General features: G+C 37.5%; 1 protein-coding gene across 9 annotated transcripts in view; it reads right to left on the bottom strand.

Annotated features, from left to right (window-relative positions):
• MAP4 (microtubule associated protein 4) overlaps positions 1-20,356 on the bottom strand; it is a 223,737-nt gene that overhangs the window by 48,920 nt on the left and 154,461 nt on the right. For all 9 annotated transcript variants that reach the window (XM_074197700.1, XM_074197696.1, XM_074197701.1 and 6 more), the window contains 4 exons: positions 15,627-15,698; positions 14,648-14,776; positions 13,536-13,688; positions 9,040-12,429 (listed from right to left, as the gene is read on the bottom strand). In XM_074197700.1, coding sequence (XP_074053801.1) covers positions 9,040-12,429; positions 13,536-13,688; positions 14,648-14,776; positions 15,627-15,698 — 3,744 coding nt within the window. The remainder of the gene's footprint in view (positions 1-9,039; positions 12,430-13,535; positions 13,689-14,647; positions 14,777-15,626; positions 15,699-20,356) is intronic.

The raw sequence follows: 20,356 nt of genomic DNA, 5'->3' as shown, positions 1-20,356 counted from the left end.
TGGTACAATTGGTACAATGCCCTTCACATTTAATAAGGGACCTATCTAATCATCAAGAAGTCCTATATGCCCTCAATTCCCCTCTCTTATTAGAGAGGTGGGGGTGCACTGTGAAGAGGAGCTAAGACCATGGCCCCAACGGGACTGCTGCTATTGCAGGGAACCCTGGGCCATGGGGAAAAAGGGAAGCTGGCAACAGTTCCATACAATAACTCTTTAGAGATTGACCTATAAAAAAACTTTAAAATTTGTTCCATTGCAAAATGAGTTTATTAATTCATATTAGAAAGAAAACAAATTCTAGAACATGTATGGAAAAATTTTAGATTACATAAAAATACCATTGGATGAAACAGGTCATGTCTTACAAATTAAGTCCCAGAATTTCAAAAAGAATTATAAAAGGGGCAGTCAGGTGGCATAATGGATAGAGAACTGGTCCTGGATTCAGGAGGGCCTGAGTTCAAATCTAGCCTCAGACACTTAATACTTAACTGTGTGACCTTGGGCAAGTCACTCACCCCACTGCTTTGCAAAAAAACCCCCAAACTATATAATTAAGTAATCAAGAAAATCTTTCTAAATGTTACAGCCTTGTATATGCTTTTCTGATTATCAGGAATGAGGAGCTTAGGGGCTCTACCTACAGCATTATCACTGGGTTCCAGTAGAAATCTTCTCCCTTGGAGACAGGGAAGAAGAAGCAAACTGCAAAGATCCAGGGAAAAAACAATGACATGATAACAAATTTGAAAGCCAAATACATGATTTATAAACAATTTTTCAATTAAGTCAAAAAACCCCAGCAGATTGGGAGTCCAAAGACCTGGCTCTTTCACTTCAAAGCTTGTGTGGCCTAGGAGAATGCAAGTAAACATTTATAAAATAGGAATGACAATATCCTCCACTCTATGCAATTTCTTGGTTTCTTCGATCATCAGTGAAGATAATTTATGGGAAAGCTAAGGTTTTGCAGAAGTGTATTAGTCAAATAAGTTCATTTATAAATTCAGAAACTTTAAAGAAAAAAGGAGGCTCTTTTCAGAACTGAATTTGAACTTTTTAAAGAGGAAAAGGAAAGAGGAGCTAATAAAATATGTTCTACTTCAGTTAAAAGGTCATTTGTCAAAAAGTTAGCTAGAGGAAAGAGTAACATGATTAATCAGTTATTTTGAAATGGTAATTTGATATATATTAAAAACAACTGTTCCATATCTGTGAACATGTACAATAAATTTTGTAAAATAAATTACTAAGAGTAATAAATTTCTACATGAAAAAAACAGCTGCTCATATGGAGCTACAGACGGAGTTCTGCCCAGGGACTCTAACAGAGACAAAGAAATGAATGTCATTTTTTTCTTTTCTCAGAAGGTTCCTTAAGACTTTCCATTTCCACTACATCCACGAGTAGAGAAATGCACGTACTCTTTGAATGTGAGAAAAAGCCACATGAATTTCTGTGTAATTGGAAATAAGGCAGTTTCCAAGACATATGTTCATTCTAATTCATTAACCAAATCACTATACTTTCACCAGCTGAATCTGAGAGGCTTAGCGGATACAACTGCCAAGTATTTCTATTTTTGTCTTCCTCCAAAGCTAGTGCTTATTTCGTTCAATACTTCTTTTTTGGTTTCTATTGGTTCCTAAGCGATCTTTTTTTGCACCAGTTTCCAAGGCAACACTACTTTCCAGTATGATAAACTGCTACTTGCCATGGTTTCTAGAAACAGTCCAATTAAGTGCTGTTGCTGATACCATCCAGCGATCTTAGAACTACTGAGGGTATTTCTTTAGCAATAAAAGTCAATGACTATAAAATTTTAATCTTGCTTCTAATTTGGGAGCACAATAGTATATATGTATGGAATGTATCCATATACACAATGCAAAACAATATATCGTATACATTTCTCCTCATGAATATTTAAAACTTAAAGGCTTACAAAACCATTTAATTTATATAAAGATTCTGAAAGATTGAGAGATATTAATTTTCAAAATGGGTGATAAAGGATGGTTTTAAACTTTTTTGCACCTATATGACAAAAGAGTATAAAAACATTCAGAGAAAAAAATCAGAAATATGAACTTGAAAATTCCAGTCTTTATTTATATATCATCTTTTAATCAATCAAACCCAAAATCAATTCAAAAAGCACCTCTGTATACAACAAACACTTATTGCTAAGACTTTAGTGCTTTCATTGTAGGAGTTTTTAAGTAGAATATGACAATCTTGCCTGTCCTCAAAGAAATACATAATCTGGATGAGGAAATAACTATAATATTAATTAAAATGTAAAGGCATGGTACATTCTGGGCAGATAATAAATGATTACTGAATAAACAAAAAATTAAGAACAAAATCTGAGGAAAATTAGGAGAGATTCTGGGGCAGGGCTTTGCACTGGAAAGAAGGTAATACTTAGATTCAAAGAATCTGAGATTTAATACTGGCTCTGCAACATGCTTTGGTGATAGATGTTAACTATGAGCCAGTCACTTACCTTCTCTGGGACTCAGTTATTTCCTCAATAGAATGAAAACAATATCATCTCCCAAGAGATAGAAATTCAAAATATAAAGGAATATTATTGAGAATACTCAACTCCAACATGGTAAACTTGACTTACATTTATTAAATACAAGGGGGGCAGTAACCTTCAAATGAGAGAGGACAAGGTAAGAGTGGTTTCATTAATAAAGAGAGTAAAAATTACTCTGCAATAATCTGAAATTGAATATATATTATTATTAGAGTGTTAAGTCCTTGAGAAAGAAGATTTTTTTTGTCTTTCTTTGTACATCTGCTGTTTAGCCTAGTGCCTGCCCCATAGTGGGTATTTAATAAATGCTTGTCAACTAATATAAAAATTAAATTGTTATCTCTTCAAACTAGCAAGGGCCCAGAAGAAAAATATTAGTTTGATTTTAGCGTGATTTCATGCATCAAGGCTTGTGACATTCATCATTGTGGCATTCCTCAAAACACACAGAATTATTTCATGTGTCAAAATCTTAGAACCTCAATTTCATGTGGGACCAAATTTCCAGTGCATACTACAGCCAGGATGCTATATACAAAAATCATCACCATGCCTACACGAAGCAGAGCTCCAGGTTCAATTGAACACATCACTGAGGACACAATTTGGCTTGGCATGAAGGGAAGGCCATCCAAGGGCATCTGGTTGGACCCATAGAGGGAACAAAAACTTACACTGCATCATCTTCCTTTAGTAAAAGTAAAAAATTGTGTTCTCCCAAAGCAGTCAATCCAACTTAGGGATAATTCTGAAATCTCAAATATGAGTTTCTGTAGAGAGGGATCATCTCTGCTTTGCACAGTACGTGTTTAATAAATGTTTCTTGGCTTATTAGAGAGATTGTTTTTTTCCCTAAAAAGCCAAACTCTAGCAGTCTACCACTTCAACCCTTTCCTTCCAAGTTCTTCCCTCAAAAGGGACTAACACAGCTGAATCAGATCAATCTTGATTTTCTATCTATTAATAAAATCAGAAGAGAAGGAAATCTGATCATATGGACAAGGATAAGAAGTGAAAAGTGATCCAGGGGTAAAGTTAAAATGAAAGAACAGGGCGGCTAGGTGGTGCAATGGATAGAGCATCAGCCCTGGAATCGGGAGTACCTGAGTTCAAATCCAGCCTCAGACACTTAGTAATCAATTACCTAGCTGTGTGGCCTTGGGCAAGCCACTTAACCCCATTGCCTTGCAAAAACCTAAATAAAAATATGAAAGAACAAAGAAACTGAGGAAGAAAAGGGCGAATTCCTGTGGCAAATTTATAGGGCTATATTGTCCTTTTTTTTAAACTAGCTCATTCTGAGATCCTCAACTACCCAGAGCTGAAATTCTCAACTGGATGGTCAAAGCAGGAGTTTCCTGGAGTGAAATCAAGTTTCTTAAGTTTTAGTACTGTCTATTCAGACTAAAAAAGTTTAAGGATGAAATCAGAGACAGTTGAGAAGGAGTGATAACAATGAGGATAAAGAGAAGAAGGAAAATAAAATTTTGACAGATGCTACAAATATGATGAAATGGAAACAATGTTAGATTTTATAATGTTGGGCTTAGAGATCACTATAGACAACAACTGCAGGCTCCTTGAAAGCTTCCAAGGAAAATCTGGACAGCATACAAAGAAGCAGAGATATTGCCTTGCCAACAAAGGTTCACATGGTCAAAACTATGGTTTTTTCCAGTAACAATGTATGGTTATGAGAGTTGGACTAGAAGGGAAAGCAGAGCAAGGCGAAATAACACTTCGGATTTCTGGTGCTAGAGAAGACTTTTGCCATCCAAAGGACAGTAAGGATATCAAATCACTCAATACTTAAAGAAATCAATTCAGATTACTTATTGAAGGACAAACACTGAAGACAAAGCCTAAATACTTTGGCCCCATAATCAGGAAGACAGAATTCCCTAAAAGACATCAAGCAGAGTATCCCTGGACTGGAGAGTGTGTGAATGTAAGAAAACTGAAAAGGTATGAAGAGGCCAGGACAGGGGATTGAAGCGCCCAACAAAGTAATTTATATTTGATCTTGGAGCAAACAGGGAGTCAATGGTGGTGGTGGTAGGTGGGAAGAGGGAGAGGGAGAGGGAGACAGAGAGAGAATCAGTCATAGACAAAGATAGAGACAGACAGACATAGACCTATGACTAGGGAAAAACACTTTCTTATGAGAGTAATTTGAAATGTTTTTTTTAAAATATATTTATATATTTTATATATATGTATATATATTTATGTATATCTACATCATTCTGTCAATACTGGATTTAATAAGTATTAAAAAAATTAAGTTGTTCTGCAAATGTTCTTTAGGAAGCCACATTGTTCTTTGTAATTTACTATTTTCTTTTGTATATATATCCCTTCTTAAACTTCTAGAATTTTTCCAAAAAAATGATAGGATAACATAGTAGAATCTTTTTTCCTATTTTTAATTCTGTTTGTAAATTGACAACCAATCCTATACTACTTCTCCTGTTCTTCATAAATTTTCTAAGAGCAAAGGCTGTAATGCTATACTCATACCTGAGGATTCTTCCAATAACCTCATTCATCAAATGATTAAATTTAAAGAAAACTTGGCTATCAATACCCTAATTAACCATATTTGAACTATCCTTTCTAGTCCAAAATCATTCTTGTCAGAAAAAATAAAAGCAAAACAAGAAGTTAGAAGCTCTGCTTCCTCTTCTCTTTCATCTCCCATGCCATCAGTTCTGTTGGTCTCAACTCCACAGAACAAGATGTCCCTGAATTGAGTACACTCTGGTTTCCCGCTTTCCCCACCTCCTTTTGTATCCCCTCTCCCCCAAGAAATGGAAAGTTTCTTGAAGACAAGAACAATCTTTCCTTTATTATTCTTATCCTCAGTATTTAGGACAGTGCATGGCACCCCCACCCTCTCCCTGACCAACTCCTAACCCAGAATTCTCTTAGCTTCTAGGCTCTCTTTGCAATAATGGAATATTTCTTTCCTACAATTGCCTAATTCTCTAAATCACAGCACCACATGCCTAATCAAGTTGGTATTCAAGGACTACACTGGATATGGTCCTTGAATGTCAAAAAAAATAACCTAACTTGATCAAATGTCTACTTTTTATTTGGGGGAGGAGGTAGTTAAGCAAGACAATGGGGTTGACTTGCCCAAGGTCACACAATTGGGTAATTTTAAGTGTCTGAGACTGTATTTGAACTTAGATCTTCCTGATTCCAGGGCCAATGCTCTACTGTGCCATCTAGCTACCCCATGACTACATTATTAAAGGCAAATTTTTGATTTCACCCTTTCCCTTTCCTCCCCTTTGACAGAAGCAACTTCTTTATTGTCCCAGTGAGAGTATATTATCTTCCCCTCAAAACTTCCCTATCTCCATGGAGGGTGTCACCAGAAGTTTATCTTTATACCTGACTCTTCATTCAATAGGAATTGCTCAAAGTTACCAATGATCTCTTAAGCACCATATCTGAAGACTTTTTTTGTAATCTTCATCCTTCTTAACCTTTCTGCAGTGTTTGATACTGTTGACAACCTCTCCTCCTAGGAACTTAGTCTTTCCTCTCCAGGTTCTTCTGGTAACTTCTCTCTTGATTCTCCTCCCATCTGTCCAACAACTCCTCAAGTTTCTTTTGCTGTATATCATCCAAATCACATCCCCAAGTATGGCTATCTCTCCATACTATGTCCAGAAGCCTCTTCTCTTTGTATATTCAAAATAATGACCTGTTAAATACTACTATCTGCAAAGCACTGTCTGGATCAAAAGTCTCTGATTGATAGGACTTACATTCTACAGGAGTATATGTATAGTAGACAAGTAAAAATAAAATATGTAAAAAAGAAATTTTAAGAGGAAAAAATGCTCAAAATCCTGAGGAGATTAGGAATAGTTTCACAAAGAGGCATCTATATTGTGCTTTGAAGGAAGTCAGGGATTCAACAAGGCAAAAATGAGAACAAAAAAGTAAGAGATGGAATGTTGTAGGATTCAGCCCCAAGACCAGTTTAATGGGGGCAGACTGGTGAAGGGGAGTAAAATGCAAAGACACTATAAAAGTAAGTGGAGCCCAGAACAAACAAAATTTGAATGCCAGGGCTGAGAGGTTTGTATATTTCTCCCAAAGGCAATTTCTAAGTAATAATTTGTAATGTGATCAGATTTGTCTTTTAGGCACTCTAGACTACAGATTCTAAAACTGTGGGGGCCATTCCCTCCTACCCACAAATTCACCATAATTTCCAACCCAGCAGCCAATTCCTTCTTGCTAAAGATTCAAAGTAAAATTTATTCTTGCAGGGCCTCTTCATTTTTCAAAGCATGAAAATTATCATTAAGGTAAACTGAAGAAATTTTAATTGCTCTATTTTGGGCACAAAAAAACCCTCAAGCAGATCTTTGATAACTGAAATTCCCCATTACAAATTTATGTTGTATATCTCTGCTTAGGTTCTTGATATGTTTCCCAAATTCCTTATCCATTTCTTCCCTTTGTCTTTCAGAAATGGTGGGGCATGCCGATTGGCCCTGCTGCTTCTGATGCTATGGCTGGTAATCCCTTTAGTTCAAGAATCCACAGAGCAGAAGAGCAAAAGCAATTAAGTGTCCACACAAAGACCACCACCAACAGAAGGAATGAGCAAGGATAGCAAACAGTCACCTGAGAAAAGGTGAACTGGAAAAAGTTGGGAAAAACTGAGGAGACAAAAGCTGCTGTGCCCATCAATACCAGAATCAGACTCCGAGTGGCCACTACCCTCCCTAGAGGATGGGCCAAGCCTTAAACAAAACAAATAAAGGCTATCGCTTTTGTTTTTGCCTTCACTGATCTTCAACTAAATGGTCTCTACCATCCTTCCTGAGAATGGTAGCTCTTGGATTCATATACACATTGTAAATACTGGAAAGTTGATCCCTATCTGCTGAAAGACTGGTTGAAATGGACAGCTACTGACAGTCAAGAAGACTGAGGGGCCTGGCCTCAAGGCCAGAGCGTAAGGAAAGGGCATAATGGGGAAAGGCAAGCTTTCACAAAAGTTATGTGTGATACTCTGTATATGGGTCCCAAATAGAGAACTTGGCCGTGTTAAATTAACTACTTGCAACCATGTGGAAATGCCAATACATGTTATTATATTATATAATGTAATGTGTACAAAAGGCTCAGGGCTGGGCTCTATTCAAGTTCTCAGACTGTTCCAATAACATGGAAGTTCATGGATTTAAAGTAAAATGGAACTGCCAACTGATGGCTATGCTCTTCTACAAATACCTGCCTTTAGCATTCTCTTGGCTTCTAGGTTCTCTTTGTAGTAATGGAATATTTCTTTCCTACAATCACTTAATTATCGAAATCACAACACAAGTCTTCTAACAAAAGAGAATAGATCTGTACCACGATATTCATTCAAATAACAAAACCTTTTCAAAAACAATGATAAAAGTATTAAATAAATTCAAAAATTTACTGCTAATGAAGAATAGAGCTTCACAATGCAAAAGGACTATATGTTCTGGAGAAGAAAATGCTTAAAAAGAAGCCTAATTCACAGTGGTGGGGAGCGATGAGAGAGGAGAAGAGGGGGAAGAGGCAAGAAGAGCATAACCAAGGTGGCCCTTTGGAAACCTAGGTCCAGAAGAACAACCTGATTGGAGGTACTAGTCTGGAGCGACAAGACAACACATTTATTCTAAATCATAACAAAATCTTCGCTAAAAGGTGTTTGTCTGTCTCTCCTTACTCCACAGCCCCATGACTACTGAACATATTTCAAATGCTGACTAGGGTTTCAAATCCCTTAAGGGAAGAGAGTTGCCTTTCTTTGTATTCCCAGCACTTGACACATATTAAATGACTGCCGATTATGCCTATGACCATGAGTGAAAATAGGGACAAGATGAGACCCTAGAGTCAATTCATTGTGAACTCTTGCTCTCTACTGGAAAAAAAAAATCTAAATATATAACCCACTGACAAAGGATCCTGTTTATTATTTTAAAAATGGAGGGGCAAAAAAAAGAATACATTCTAATTGAAAATTACCCATTTCAAAGGGGAATATACAAGTATTGAAAGAAATTCTCATATACATTGCTAGCAAAGGATGAACTCCCTATAAATCCACAGACCCAATAATGATTTTAATAATTATTTAGTAGAATTAAGATAAAGTTATAAGCTATAAAACAATAATATGATAAAAATGATGAGAGAACTATTTGGTAACAGACTGTAGGTTTTTAAAAACCATCTATACAAAATTATGTCAAAAGGCAAACCAATCAAACCATACACCTCTTCCCATCATCCCCAAGTCATGCTAGGGGCATGTTTGCTAGGGGCATAAAGCATTAAAAGGTTATATATTTTCATGCCAACACACCAACAACACAGAAGGTCAGCTGATATCAGTACAGAATGAACAAACAAGCTAGTGTTGATGCTGCTTCAAATCACAAGCACACCCCATTCCCCAGCTTGGGCTGGTTCATACCATGAGCCTTCAGATGCTGAGGTCTGTCTCGATTCACAGCAGCAGGTCTCAGCAATGAGGAAGGTAGTCCCCTGGATTTGGTGGGTCTCATGTAGCCTTTCAATGGTTCTGCCACTCTGCTTCTCCCCTCTGTCTTTCCATCTCCTGGGGCTCGCTGTCCAGACTTTTCTGCCAATTTCTGAGGTGCCTCTAGGATAGTATCTTTAGCCTTTGGGGCTTGAATATTATTAGTGACAGCTGGTGACAAATTATCTACCACCACTTCCAATAGAGTAGATTCTTCCTTAGCATCAGATAGATCTGCTGAGTGATTCGAGGGTTCCAAGATATTACCTTCATGGTCTTTGTTGTTGCCATCACAACTGAGTATTTCCATCTGGGTTTTTTCCTGTTCAGCAGGCAGACTGGTTATATCTACCCTGCCATCTGAACTTACTAGATCCTTGGAATCTAACCCCTGACCAGGCTTATCCTCAAGAAGATCCAGTTTTTCACCTTTACTGCTTGGCATAACTTCATCTGTAACTCCGGCTTTCCCTTTCTCCAACTCTTTCTCTAGGGGTACTGGGAAAATGCTTCCATCTGCATGCTTTTTGTCCTCCGTGCTTTTGTCTTCCAATTCTAGACTTGCACCTTCTACCGGCATGGGAAGATGAATCTCTTCCTTTATTGATTCTGTCATCTTTTGAGACTGCTCAGTGGTATTACCTTCCACTGATCCCTGGAAACTGTTTTCTTTGACTTTCTCATCACTCACTACTGTTACCTGTCTTCTATCCATCCACACTTGACTTTTTAATGGGTCAATTTGCCCAGGTAAGCCAAATTTACCTTTTTTCTTTTCATGGAGACTCCCTTGACTCTCTTCTTCTGTAGCTACTCTAACATCTGGAATAACTGGTATGTGGGTAAGAGAATCATCTGGGGAATCCTTTTCTAGGCTACCTGCTCTTTCCTCACCCATATCTTTTCTGGGGTCATTTAATGGTAGTAATTTGGAAACCTGTGCCTTGGAGGACTCTTTCCCACTGTCTGATAAGGCACTTGGAAGAGAGCCACTTATCCCTGTATCTGAGAAAACCAGAGAATGTGATTTATCACACACCGATTCAGACAAAAGGGAAGTCTTTTGTGTGTTTGTCTCCTTGGCCCAAATACTTGGTGGTTCTGAGCAATATGTAATATTTCTATTTTCATCCACACAGCTCATTCCCTCATCTTTAAATTCCTCTTTGATTTCCACAGGAACCTGAACTCCAGTTGTACCTGGTTTACTCTCCATGAAGGGCTGAGTAATTTTTTCCTTTTTACTTTTCCCATCAATACTTCTTTTCTTTGGTTTGTCAGACACTACAGATTGACTCACAGTCATTTCTATCTTAGCCTCCACATGCTGTCCAGAAGAGAGGGGCCCCGGAGAAAGAGTTTGTTCACTGCAGCTAACATTTGTTCTATTAGCATTCGAAATAGTGGAAGAAGAGTCCTTAGCAGTGTGCTTTATGTTCTCTACACATGTCCAGGGATCAGAAGAACTAACCTCAGTGACTCTATCTTTTTCAGTAACAGATTGCTTTCCAGATTTGTTGGAAACTCCGCAAAGCAAAGGATCAGGAATTCTGGAGGGCAGGAGTACAAACTCCTTGCTTTTATCAGAGAAATCAATTTGTTTGTCCTGATTTCCATTCTTGTCTACAACGGCCAGGACAGGTGCATCTATTTTGCTCTCCAAAAGAGCAGGCTGTCCAGAATAACTTTTTTTAAACTTTTTGTTTCTCCCATCACTACTCCTCTTTTTAGGTTTCTCAGAAACTTGGAGAGTCACATTGGACTCAGCGGGCCTTGCCAGGAGACATTCAGAGACAGAAGACATTCCCTCCTTACTCTGCCCAGTATTCACCTTTTCTGGACCTTTAGCCGTATGTTTCTCTACTACAGCTGCAAGAGTTTGACCTGTGTCTATCTTATCGTCTGAAGGACGTACTACTTTTGGGCTTGCAACGTCCACAATTGAGTCAACTTTCTCTTTGGGTTCCTCAGTCACAGTCTTAATGAGGCTAGTCACTGTCTCTAAAACCTGATTGGAAGACATGGGTTCAACCCCTTTATGTGTCATTCCTAATGTCTGGGTTGCTTTCCCACTTGCCCCAAGATTCACCCCATCCTTCTGTGTTTCCAGAACGAATGGCAGTTCTACATTCTCTCTCATTTTTTGTCCTTTCCCATCAGCAATTTTCTCAGATGGTTCCAGCCCTTGATGAAGGACAGGGCCTGCACCACTGGACCCCAGCTTCTCAGAAGCAAGGCTTACTGTGCCCAGGTTTTGCCCAGGTGTGTTATGTTCGGGTGCTTTGTTTCCATTTGGTTCCACTTTATTCTTCAGAAACTGGGGTGACTTTGGGGCACATGGGACAGCTGCTTTGCTTTCACCAGCTGCCTTCTCTGCTACCGTCAATTTAATCTGCTCTGGTGGAGTTACAGGTTTTGAAACAACTCCCTTGGTTTCCCGATTACTATGAGGAAAGCCTGCTTCTTCGGGCTTGTCCCCAAAAGGAACTTCTACTTTTCTGGATGGATTCAGTGGCTTCAAATCCAGCCCGCCCGCTGCCTGGACAGTGTCCAAAGCAGGCTCCAACAGAGGTGCCAGCCACCCCGCAGCAGGATCTTCGCCTGTCTTTGGCTGAGGCTTCCATTCGCCAGGCAGGGCCTCCCGGTTCACAGGGCTCTTGCTCATGGAGGATAAGCTGCCATCTGGGACCTCTTTTCCTTTACCAGTGCTCCTTCCTTCTTTTGTCCTGCCTGGGTGTGGAGAACGGCTCTCCCTGAAGGAGTCCTGGGGTGGACTTGGTGAGACACTCGATCTCTCCAAGCCAGAGGAGGCAGCCACTGATGTGACATCTTTCGGCCGAGCTTTTCTAGAGCTCTCTTTGGATGCGGGCTTGTACTCTTTAGTCATGGCAACTGAATGCCCCGGCGTTCCACCCGGCTTTGATGAGTCAAGTCCCGAGGGATGAGCTTTGGCTCCCTCAGTGTTTTCATCCCAAGGTTCCCCAACCGGGGGCTGAAGATATCTCTTTTGCTTGGACTTTTTCTTCTTTTTCTTCAGTGCTGTTGGTGTGCATTCCACATCCCATGGCTCTCTTCCCAGGTCCCTTCGGGAGTCCATGAAATCAGCATGGGGCATCCTCCTCTGGGGAAACCTGGACCTGGGGGAGGAGCCTGTCCATCCTGACTCTGACCACAAAAAAGGATCCAGTCTTTGATCAGGAAACTTCTGCTGGGAAAGGCTTCCCAGCAGCTCAGGGGGCACACCGATAAAAGACACAGACTCGGGTGGACCAAACCTGCTGCCACTGCATTTGTACACTTGTTTGGCTTGGGCAGTGGGGACACCTGAAATACATGAAGCTTGCTAAAATTCGAAAGCAACTGTTTGTCCTCATTACCTTCCATCATTTAACATTCATCTGTTTTCACCAACCCATTTTTCCCCAAAAGTAGTTTTCTAAGTTTATACCCACATAACAATAATTCAATACAGTGGTCTTAGATAAATTAATCTTTTTTCACTTCTTCAATCCTATGAATGAACAATCTTAAGAACTGAGTAATGTAAATTCTATCATACTTTAAAGAAAACAACATAACTCAACTTTTCTACCAAAGGGGCCAAAATACTTGCAAACTAAGCAAAGCTGATGAACTAACCTTTGGAATTATGGATAAATCTAAATGTTCTCTCAGACAGGAAGAGAAAAAGAAAAAAAAAGGATGCAAAACAGTTGTATATAACTGCAATAATAAAATAAAAACACAGAAAATAGGGTATTCTTATCAAAATTTAGAGGTTTTCTTTTAAGAGAATGGAAGTTTTCAGGCATTATTTGAAAAGTCTTAATAAATAGATTAATGGAATCAGGAGTGATACAGATTTCTCTCAGAACATAAGTAACAATACTCAAGTAATGCATCTTTTTGTAATGAAAATGAAAAGATTTATTAATTTATTAGGCAGCAATATTTACTATTTTGGAAAAGTGATACACTATATAGTAAACTTCTTCTCTGAGAAAAAAAGCAGAAATGCCCAGAGTAGAGGTTTAGCTTGACAGCTGATAAGGAATATGCAGGGTCATTCAAAAAAAAATTTTTTTTGAATTTTTCAAGGCAATGGGGTTAAGTTGCTTACCCAAGGCCACATGGCTAGGTAATTATTAAGTGTCTGAGTTTGGATTTGAACTAAGGTACTCCTGACTCCAAGGCTGGTGCTCTATCTACTGTGCCACCTAGCCGCCCCCCAATTTTTTTAAAGATAAGAAACTGGTTTGAGAAATTAAGAGAATATTCAAAAGTCAAGTCACAGACCTAATAGAAATTAAAACATGTACAAGAAAATATTATCCTGAATATCACATTTTTCAAAATCACTATTCAAAGATGATGCTAGAACAGCAAGCAGTGATGTAAAAGATTCTGGCCCAAATAAAGGTCAGTTGTACCTGTAGGTGACAGAAGAGGCTCTGAAGATGATACGTGACAGAGCTCGATCTCTCCCCTTGGCTTTTCTAATTCAGTGAAATCAACGGAAGGAGTGGATTCTTCTTGTGGGGAGACTTTAGTTTGGATTAATGGTGTTGTATTCAATGTTTTTGCTAGAACAGGGAGATAGGAAAAAATGGAAGAGCTCAATCTTCATAATACTGGAAGTATCACTACTTGGGAAAAAGAGCCAGGTTACCTGAATTCCAATCTCATTTCTATCTCTCTGAATTTCATTCCCTTCACAACTCAGTACAAATGCAACCTTTTACAGTGTAGACTGCAGACTGATGGCCTTTCTCAGTCCTCCTGGTTCCTAAAACATTCGCCAACAAAATAACCTGGTATTCATTTTGTATATCCAATTATCTCCTCCAAAAGCAAGTACTTTGTGTGGGCAGTGAGTCTCACTTCTGCCTTTGTATCACCAGGATGTTGATGGATCAAATACAAGATTAATAACAAATTTGAAAATTTTCTTAGTTTCTTGACAAATTAAAGCTAGCTATCCCTAAAAAGGTCATTTTAAACTGATTCATTCTAAATTTCACTAGACAATTTTAAATAATAAAACAGAAGATTCTGTTTTTCTTTGGTTTGAGGGAATTTTTATTAAAAAAAAAAATACCTTGAGAGGAAGTAATCACATTTAGGAGTGTCCTTTGTCAATCACAGGTCCATGCGATCCCTTCAAAAATCCCATGTTTTTGTTCCTCTCCCACTGCATGCCCTACATGAAATGGTCTCTCCCCTTTCCTAGTTGGGACTGTCTAAAGTCTGTATTTCAAGGTCTACCTTAGAGTTTCTCTGCTCCCAACCTTCCCTGAACATGAAAATGATCACTATTTTCATATAATGAAAAGCATTTTGCCTGTCCCTATCTTGTGCACTTATAACACTCTCCCTTACTTTTGCAGTCCAATCATTTCCTTCACCTCTTGGATTATGAGTTTCATGAAAGCAAGGTGCATGATGGATATATTTTTCTATTCCCCAGCACCCACACTTTGTCTTTAACACACAATGTCTTTACTAAATGTATATTAGATAGCTGGATTCCGTTTCTACTTACCTATAATCTCTGAATTAGATATCAGGGCTTTAATCTCTTCCAGTTTCTCTAAAGCTTTATCTTCTGCAGGAATTGAGGTTTCTGGCAAGTATACCTTTTGTTCTAGGATGGCAACTGGTTCTAAAGGTACTATATAAATCAAAAAAATTAAAAACAAAAAACAGAAAACAATCATGATTTTAATTGATTTTCTAACAATAAAAAAGCTAATAATTCTTTTATGCCAAACTCTATAATACAACTATGACCAATATATTTCTTGCATGGAAAATCTCCTCAATTTTCCCTGATAAAATACTTTCCCCACATTGTTAGGCAATGTATTCTAAGAAAAGTAAAATTAACATTAATACTTTAAAATTAGTATTTATTTTTCAAAAATCCACACATTTGATTTGCACAATTGAAATATTTCAGAGTTTGGAATCTATTTGTCAAATTTCTTTTCTCTAGAGATTAAGCCTCTGTTTGGAGTTTTATATAGCTCTTTTTGAATAATATCAAACACAAGCATCTAAAGATTTGTTTTCCTTTTGAAAGATTGAGAGCAAAGACATTTTTTATGCTTTACTAGGAATCCACCATAGCAATTGTAAGGATATTCAAGTAGTATATTCATTTGGATGCTTTATGCTTTAGCAAGTTTAGAAGCACAGAAAAAAAATGTTATTTACTATACAGATTCAATCATTTTTGCAGAGTTCCTAAACTGACTAATTGCATTTTTGGAAAATTTAGTTGTATTCAGTATGATCAGATTAAGTTATTCAAATCAAAATATCTTACCCTCACAACCCTTTTCAGGGTATGACAATCTCGCTACAAGCTCCAGAATTAAGCCGAAATTAAAAATTCAAAGATTCTTCTGTCTTTTCCAGCAAGAAGTACAAATAGTTATTTTCAAAATGTACCTACCACTGTCATCCATTCAATGGCCTTTTGTTAAAGCCAGATGCCATGAGAAACCTTTTCCTCTTACCTTCAGTAGGTAAAACTGGGGAATTCTCAGGACAAGGTTTAAAAGGATTCACTTCAGCTACAGGAACAGGAGCTGCAAAAGTCAAATGAAATAATGCCATCAAAATCTTAAATATTAATCTGTGTATGTGCCTATACATACCTATAAGCCATAAAAATGACAGAAGAACAATGCGAAGAAAGCTTGATTAGGAAATCAGGCAATTTAAATTCTACTCATCCCACTACTGCTTTACAGCTCAGGGTAAGTCACATTCTCATTGACATAATAATGTCTGTTCTGTTTCCATTTTATGAGGATAAACATGTCAGTCCTCTATTTAAACTTCAATGGTTCTTAAGGGTACTCAAGGATATAGTATAAACTCTATTGTTCCGCCCTAATTTGAATGCAACAACCCATTTCAATCTTCTGACCCATTACCTCCCTTCACATACATATTATGGTCTAGGCAAACTGACCTTATTATCCCCAGCTCCTTATGACACTGTACAAGCTGGCTATTCCTCTTGGAACTCAATCTTGTCTCATCTCTCTTTGTCTTAGGATCTTAAGTTTTCTCCAAAATTCAACAACAAACTTAAGAGACAATACCTAACATTAAACCCTTTTCTCATACTTCTTCCCCTTTACCACCCCTGGCCCCCAATACTGCTAGTGGCTCCACAAATACCCACTCTGTATTTGTTTTGTGTACATGTGTATGTGCTGGTCTTTTGAAGTAAGCTACAAGCTGCTTGAATGGAAGAGCTGTTTCACTGGGGCTTTGTCTCCCCAACAGCAAGAAGACACAACATTAGGGGGGAAAAAAAAGACCACCAGGATAAAGCCACAGAAATAGTTCAAGGGTTAGGCTAAGAAGGGCCTGAATGGTCCAGTGGTCATATAAATGAGAGGAGATGACTGTAGAGATGATTTCCAAGTAGAATTCAAATGACCTGGCATTTGTAAAAGAGAGTAAGTAGTCAAGAAGGATATTAGGATTACACATCAGTTTAACTGACAGCCTTCTTTGACTTCTCTGGCTCTTAGTACAGCTGCAACTTTATTGAACATTGAATCATATACTGCAAGACCATCTCTGCTTTTGGTCCTCTCACTCTTATTAATCCCTTACAATCTTGCTTTTAAACTCATCATTGGACCAAAATGACTCTTGAAAGTTAGCAATAATCTCATTAAGATGTTATTATAGGGGGCGGCTAGGTGGCGCAATGGATAGAGCACCAGCCCTGGAGTCAGGACAACCTGAGTTCAAATCCGACTTCAGACACTTATTATTTGCCTAGCTGTGTGACCTTGAGCAAGTCACTTTAACCACACTGCCAAAAAAACCCCCAATGTTTTTAAAATCAAAAATAAATGTTATTGTGTCCCCAAAAATAACAAAAAGCTTCAGAGAAAACTCTAAAGACCTCTAAGAAATGATGAAGAGCCAAGTTAGGAAAAATATATAATAGCATCATTCTCATTCTGAAAAAATTTAGAACTCTAACTGACACAGAGATAAATCATGAGTAAAACATGTCTCAGAGGGAAATGCAAGAAGATGAATATACATAATTGGACAGAGACAATGTAGGAGTTTTATTTTTTGGATCATGCATAAATGTGAAGAAAATTAGATGGCTTAGTAAATAGAGGGCTGGGACTGAAGTCAAGGAGACCTGATTTCAAATCCAGTCTCTGACACTTATTTACTAACTGGGTGACCTTGGCTAAGTCACATCTTTTTGCCTTAATCCACAGCAAAAGGAAATGGCAAATCTTCACTATGCAAACCCCATGGGTAACATAGTCCATAGGGTCAAGAACAGTTGGACATAACTAAGCAATAACAACAATACATATAAGGACTTTATTTTTCTGTTTGTTTTTTTTAAACGCAGTTTCATGAATTCATAGCCCAGAGATGGTAACAGGGTTGGATAATTAGTTCTGATGAGATTTCAGGGACCCTTCGCTGGAACTAGATGCAGAACCTGGTATTGCAGATATGCAATTCAAGGGCAAAGAGAAGGACTAGTACCTGCAGCTGGTGGAGACCTTGGTCACAGTTTCAGAGCAAGAAAGAATCTGAATACTTATAGCTTTGGGAAAGCAAGGGTTCTTCCTGAGTATTTAAGAAAATAACAGTTTAGAGCAATTTTTCATTTGACTATAGTTTTGATTTCTTTATCTGAGAATTGTCTTTCCAAATTGTTTGATCATTTATCAACTGAGGATTGATCTGGTTTTTTTAAATAAATTTGACTCATTTCTCTATATATTTTAGAAACAAGTTCTATGTCAAAAAACACTCATTGAACAGATTCTCTCACAGCATACTACATTTCTTTTTATCTTGGTTGCAGTGGTTTTGTTGTGCAAAAACTCTTTAATATAATCAAAATTATCCAGTTTGCTTTTTATAATGGTCTCTATCTCTTCTTTGGTCATAAAATGCTTCCCTTTCCATAGATTAGATCTGACAAGTAAACTATGTGTTCTCTAATTGACTTACAATATTGCCCCCCCTTTTAGATTTTTTTCAAGGTAAATGGGGTTAAGTGGCTTGCCCAAGGCCACACAGCTAGGTAATTATTAAGTGTCTGAGACTGGATTTGAACCCAGGTGTATTCCTGACTGCAGGGCCAATGCTTTATCCACTGCGCCACCTGGCTGCCCCACAATATTACCTTTTACGTCTAAATCCTGCATTCACTTCAACCTTATCTTGGTATGTTGGTCTATGCTTAGTTTCTGCCATACCACCTTTGAGTTTTTCTATCATTCCCCAATTGATAAAAGGTCAAAGGATATGGAAAGGCAATTATCAGATGAAGAATTCAAAGCTATCTATGATTACGTGAAAACTGATCTGCATCATTATTGATTAGAGATGCAAATTAAAACATTCTGTTTAAGACACCTCACACCTCTAAGATTGGCCAATATGATTAGAAAGGAAAATGATCAATTTTGGAGGGGATGTGGGAAAGCTGGGACACTAATGTACTACTGGTGGAGTTGTGAACTGATCTAACCTTTCTAGAGAGCAATCTGGAATTATGGCCAAAGGGTAATAAAACTGTTCATATGTTTTGATCCTATAATACCAATACCAGATCTATATCCTAAAGAGATCAAGAAAAGGGGCAAAAATCCTACATGGAAAAAATATTCATAGCAGCATTTTTTGTGTTGGCAAAGAATTGGAAACTGAGAGGATGCCTAAAATTATAAGGGATGGGATTTCAGAGATTCCTGGAAAGACTAGCATGAATTGATGCTGAGTGGAATGAGCAGAACCAAAACAACACTGTACACACTAACAACAACATGGGTTGATAATCAACTATGATAGACTTAAAATGATCAGACCTTTGCTTTAGGGAAATCACTTTGGCAACTGAATGCAGGTCAGATTAGATTTGGGAATGGCTTAAGGACAGGAGACCAATTAGAAGCTAAGATAATAGCATAGGAAAAGATGTGAGTAAAGGAAAAGGGACATATATTAAAGATGTTGTGGAGAAAGACACTGCAATCCATTTTAGGAATAGATCACATAAGTAGGATTAGTAAAAGTAAAGAACCAAGGTTGACAGCAGGACCAAATAGTTGAAATTGTAAAGAGAGGAAAATACATATTGCAAAAAAACTGAGGTTTGAAAGGATCACAAGTCAGAAGAATGAAGGACAGGGTTAAAGGTAATAATACTTAGGGGAAAATGGTGTGTTTAAAGATTATAAATAAGACACAAAAATTTCAGAATTCATAAACATGGAAGTAGAACACATGTGGAAACTGAGAGAATGTATATAAAGTACAATGGAACCTTTAAAACATTATATAAATGTTGGCTGTTGTCCTTAAAACAACAACAGCAAAATCATAATAAAGAACAAGATCAAAGGTATGGCCATCATAGTGTTAAGCTGAGGAAGAATGGAGAAATATGATGTGGTTAAATGGGAAGCTAAGAGTATTTGAGGTATCATCAATATAATTGTTCTAGTACCCATTATTAAGGCAGGAGTTGAGAATAGAGAAAAAGAAATGTTTTGCACAGTGCACACTCAGTAAATATGTACTAAATGAAGAGAACAATTGTGAAGGTTAATTATTGGGATGGACTAAAACACTGAATGGAAAGTATTCACATGGCAAGAACCCTGGGCAAGTCACAAAACTTAAGTGTCTGAGGTCAAAATTGTTTTTGTTATTGTTTTTTTAAATCAATTTTACTACTAGAATTCTTTAACCAAAGCTTTGGTTTTACTTCTACAAATAATAAAATATGCATGAATGTGAAACTAAACTCATTCAAGAATTATTAGTTTTGGTAATTTAAATTGTTTGCAAATAGATTCTAAGATTGCTAAACAAAGAAGACTGGTTATCCTGTAAAAATGTTATCCCATTAAGAACTCCAATGGAGAAGGATAAGGTCTATTATTAATCATCCCAGGATAGAATTATGTAAAATTTACCAACTCCAGAAATTTAAAAAAAAAAAACTATACCAATTTGGTCACTTGGAATACTATGGTCTGTTATGAGGGGGAGACCAGTCAACTTAATTGGTAATCCCTTATCTTTTAAAAGAATAAGTAGCTTTCAATTCAATTTCTCACGATATTAAGAGGAATCTAAATACAACTTCAGAATGATTTCTGCTACAATACACATTCCAGAAACAAATTAACATATGCAATATTTTTCAGCTGCACAAAAGTTTTCAGTT

The sequence above is a fragment of the Macrotis lagotis genome, chromosome 8, assembly GCF_037893015.1.
Source record: "Macrotis lagotis isolate mMagLag1 chromosome 8, bilby.v1.9.chrom.fasta, whole genome shotgun sequence".
Lineage (NCBI taxonomy): Eukaryota > Metazoa > Chordata > Mammalia > Peramelemorphia > Peramelidae > Macrotis > Macrotis lagotis.
Note: the sequence above shows the minus strand (reverse complement) of the source record. Positions and strands in the feature narration are given on the sequence as shown.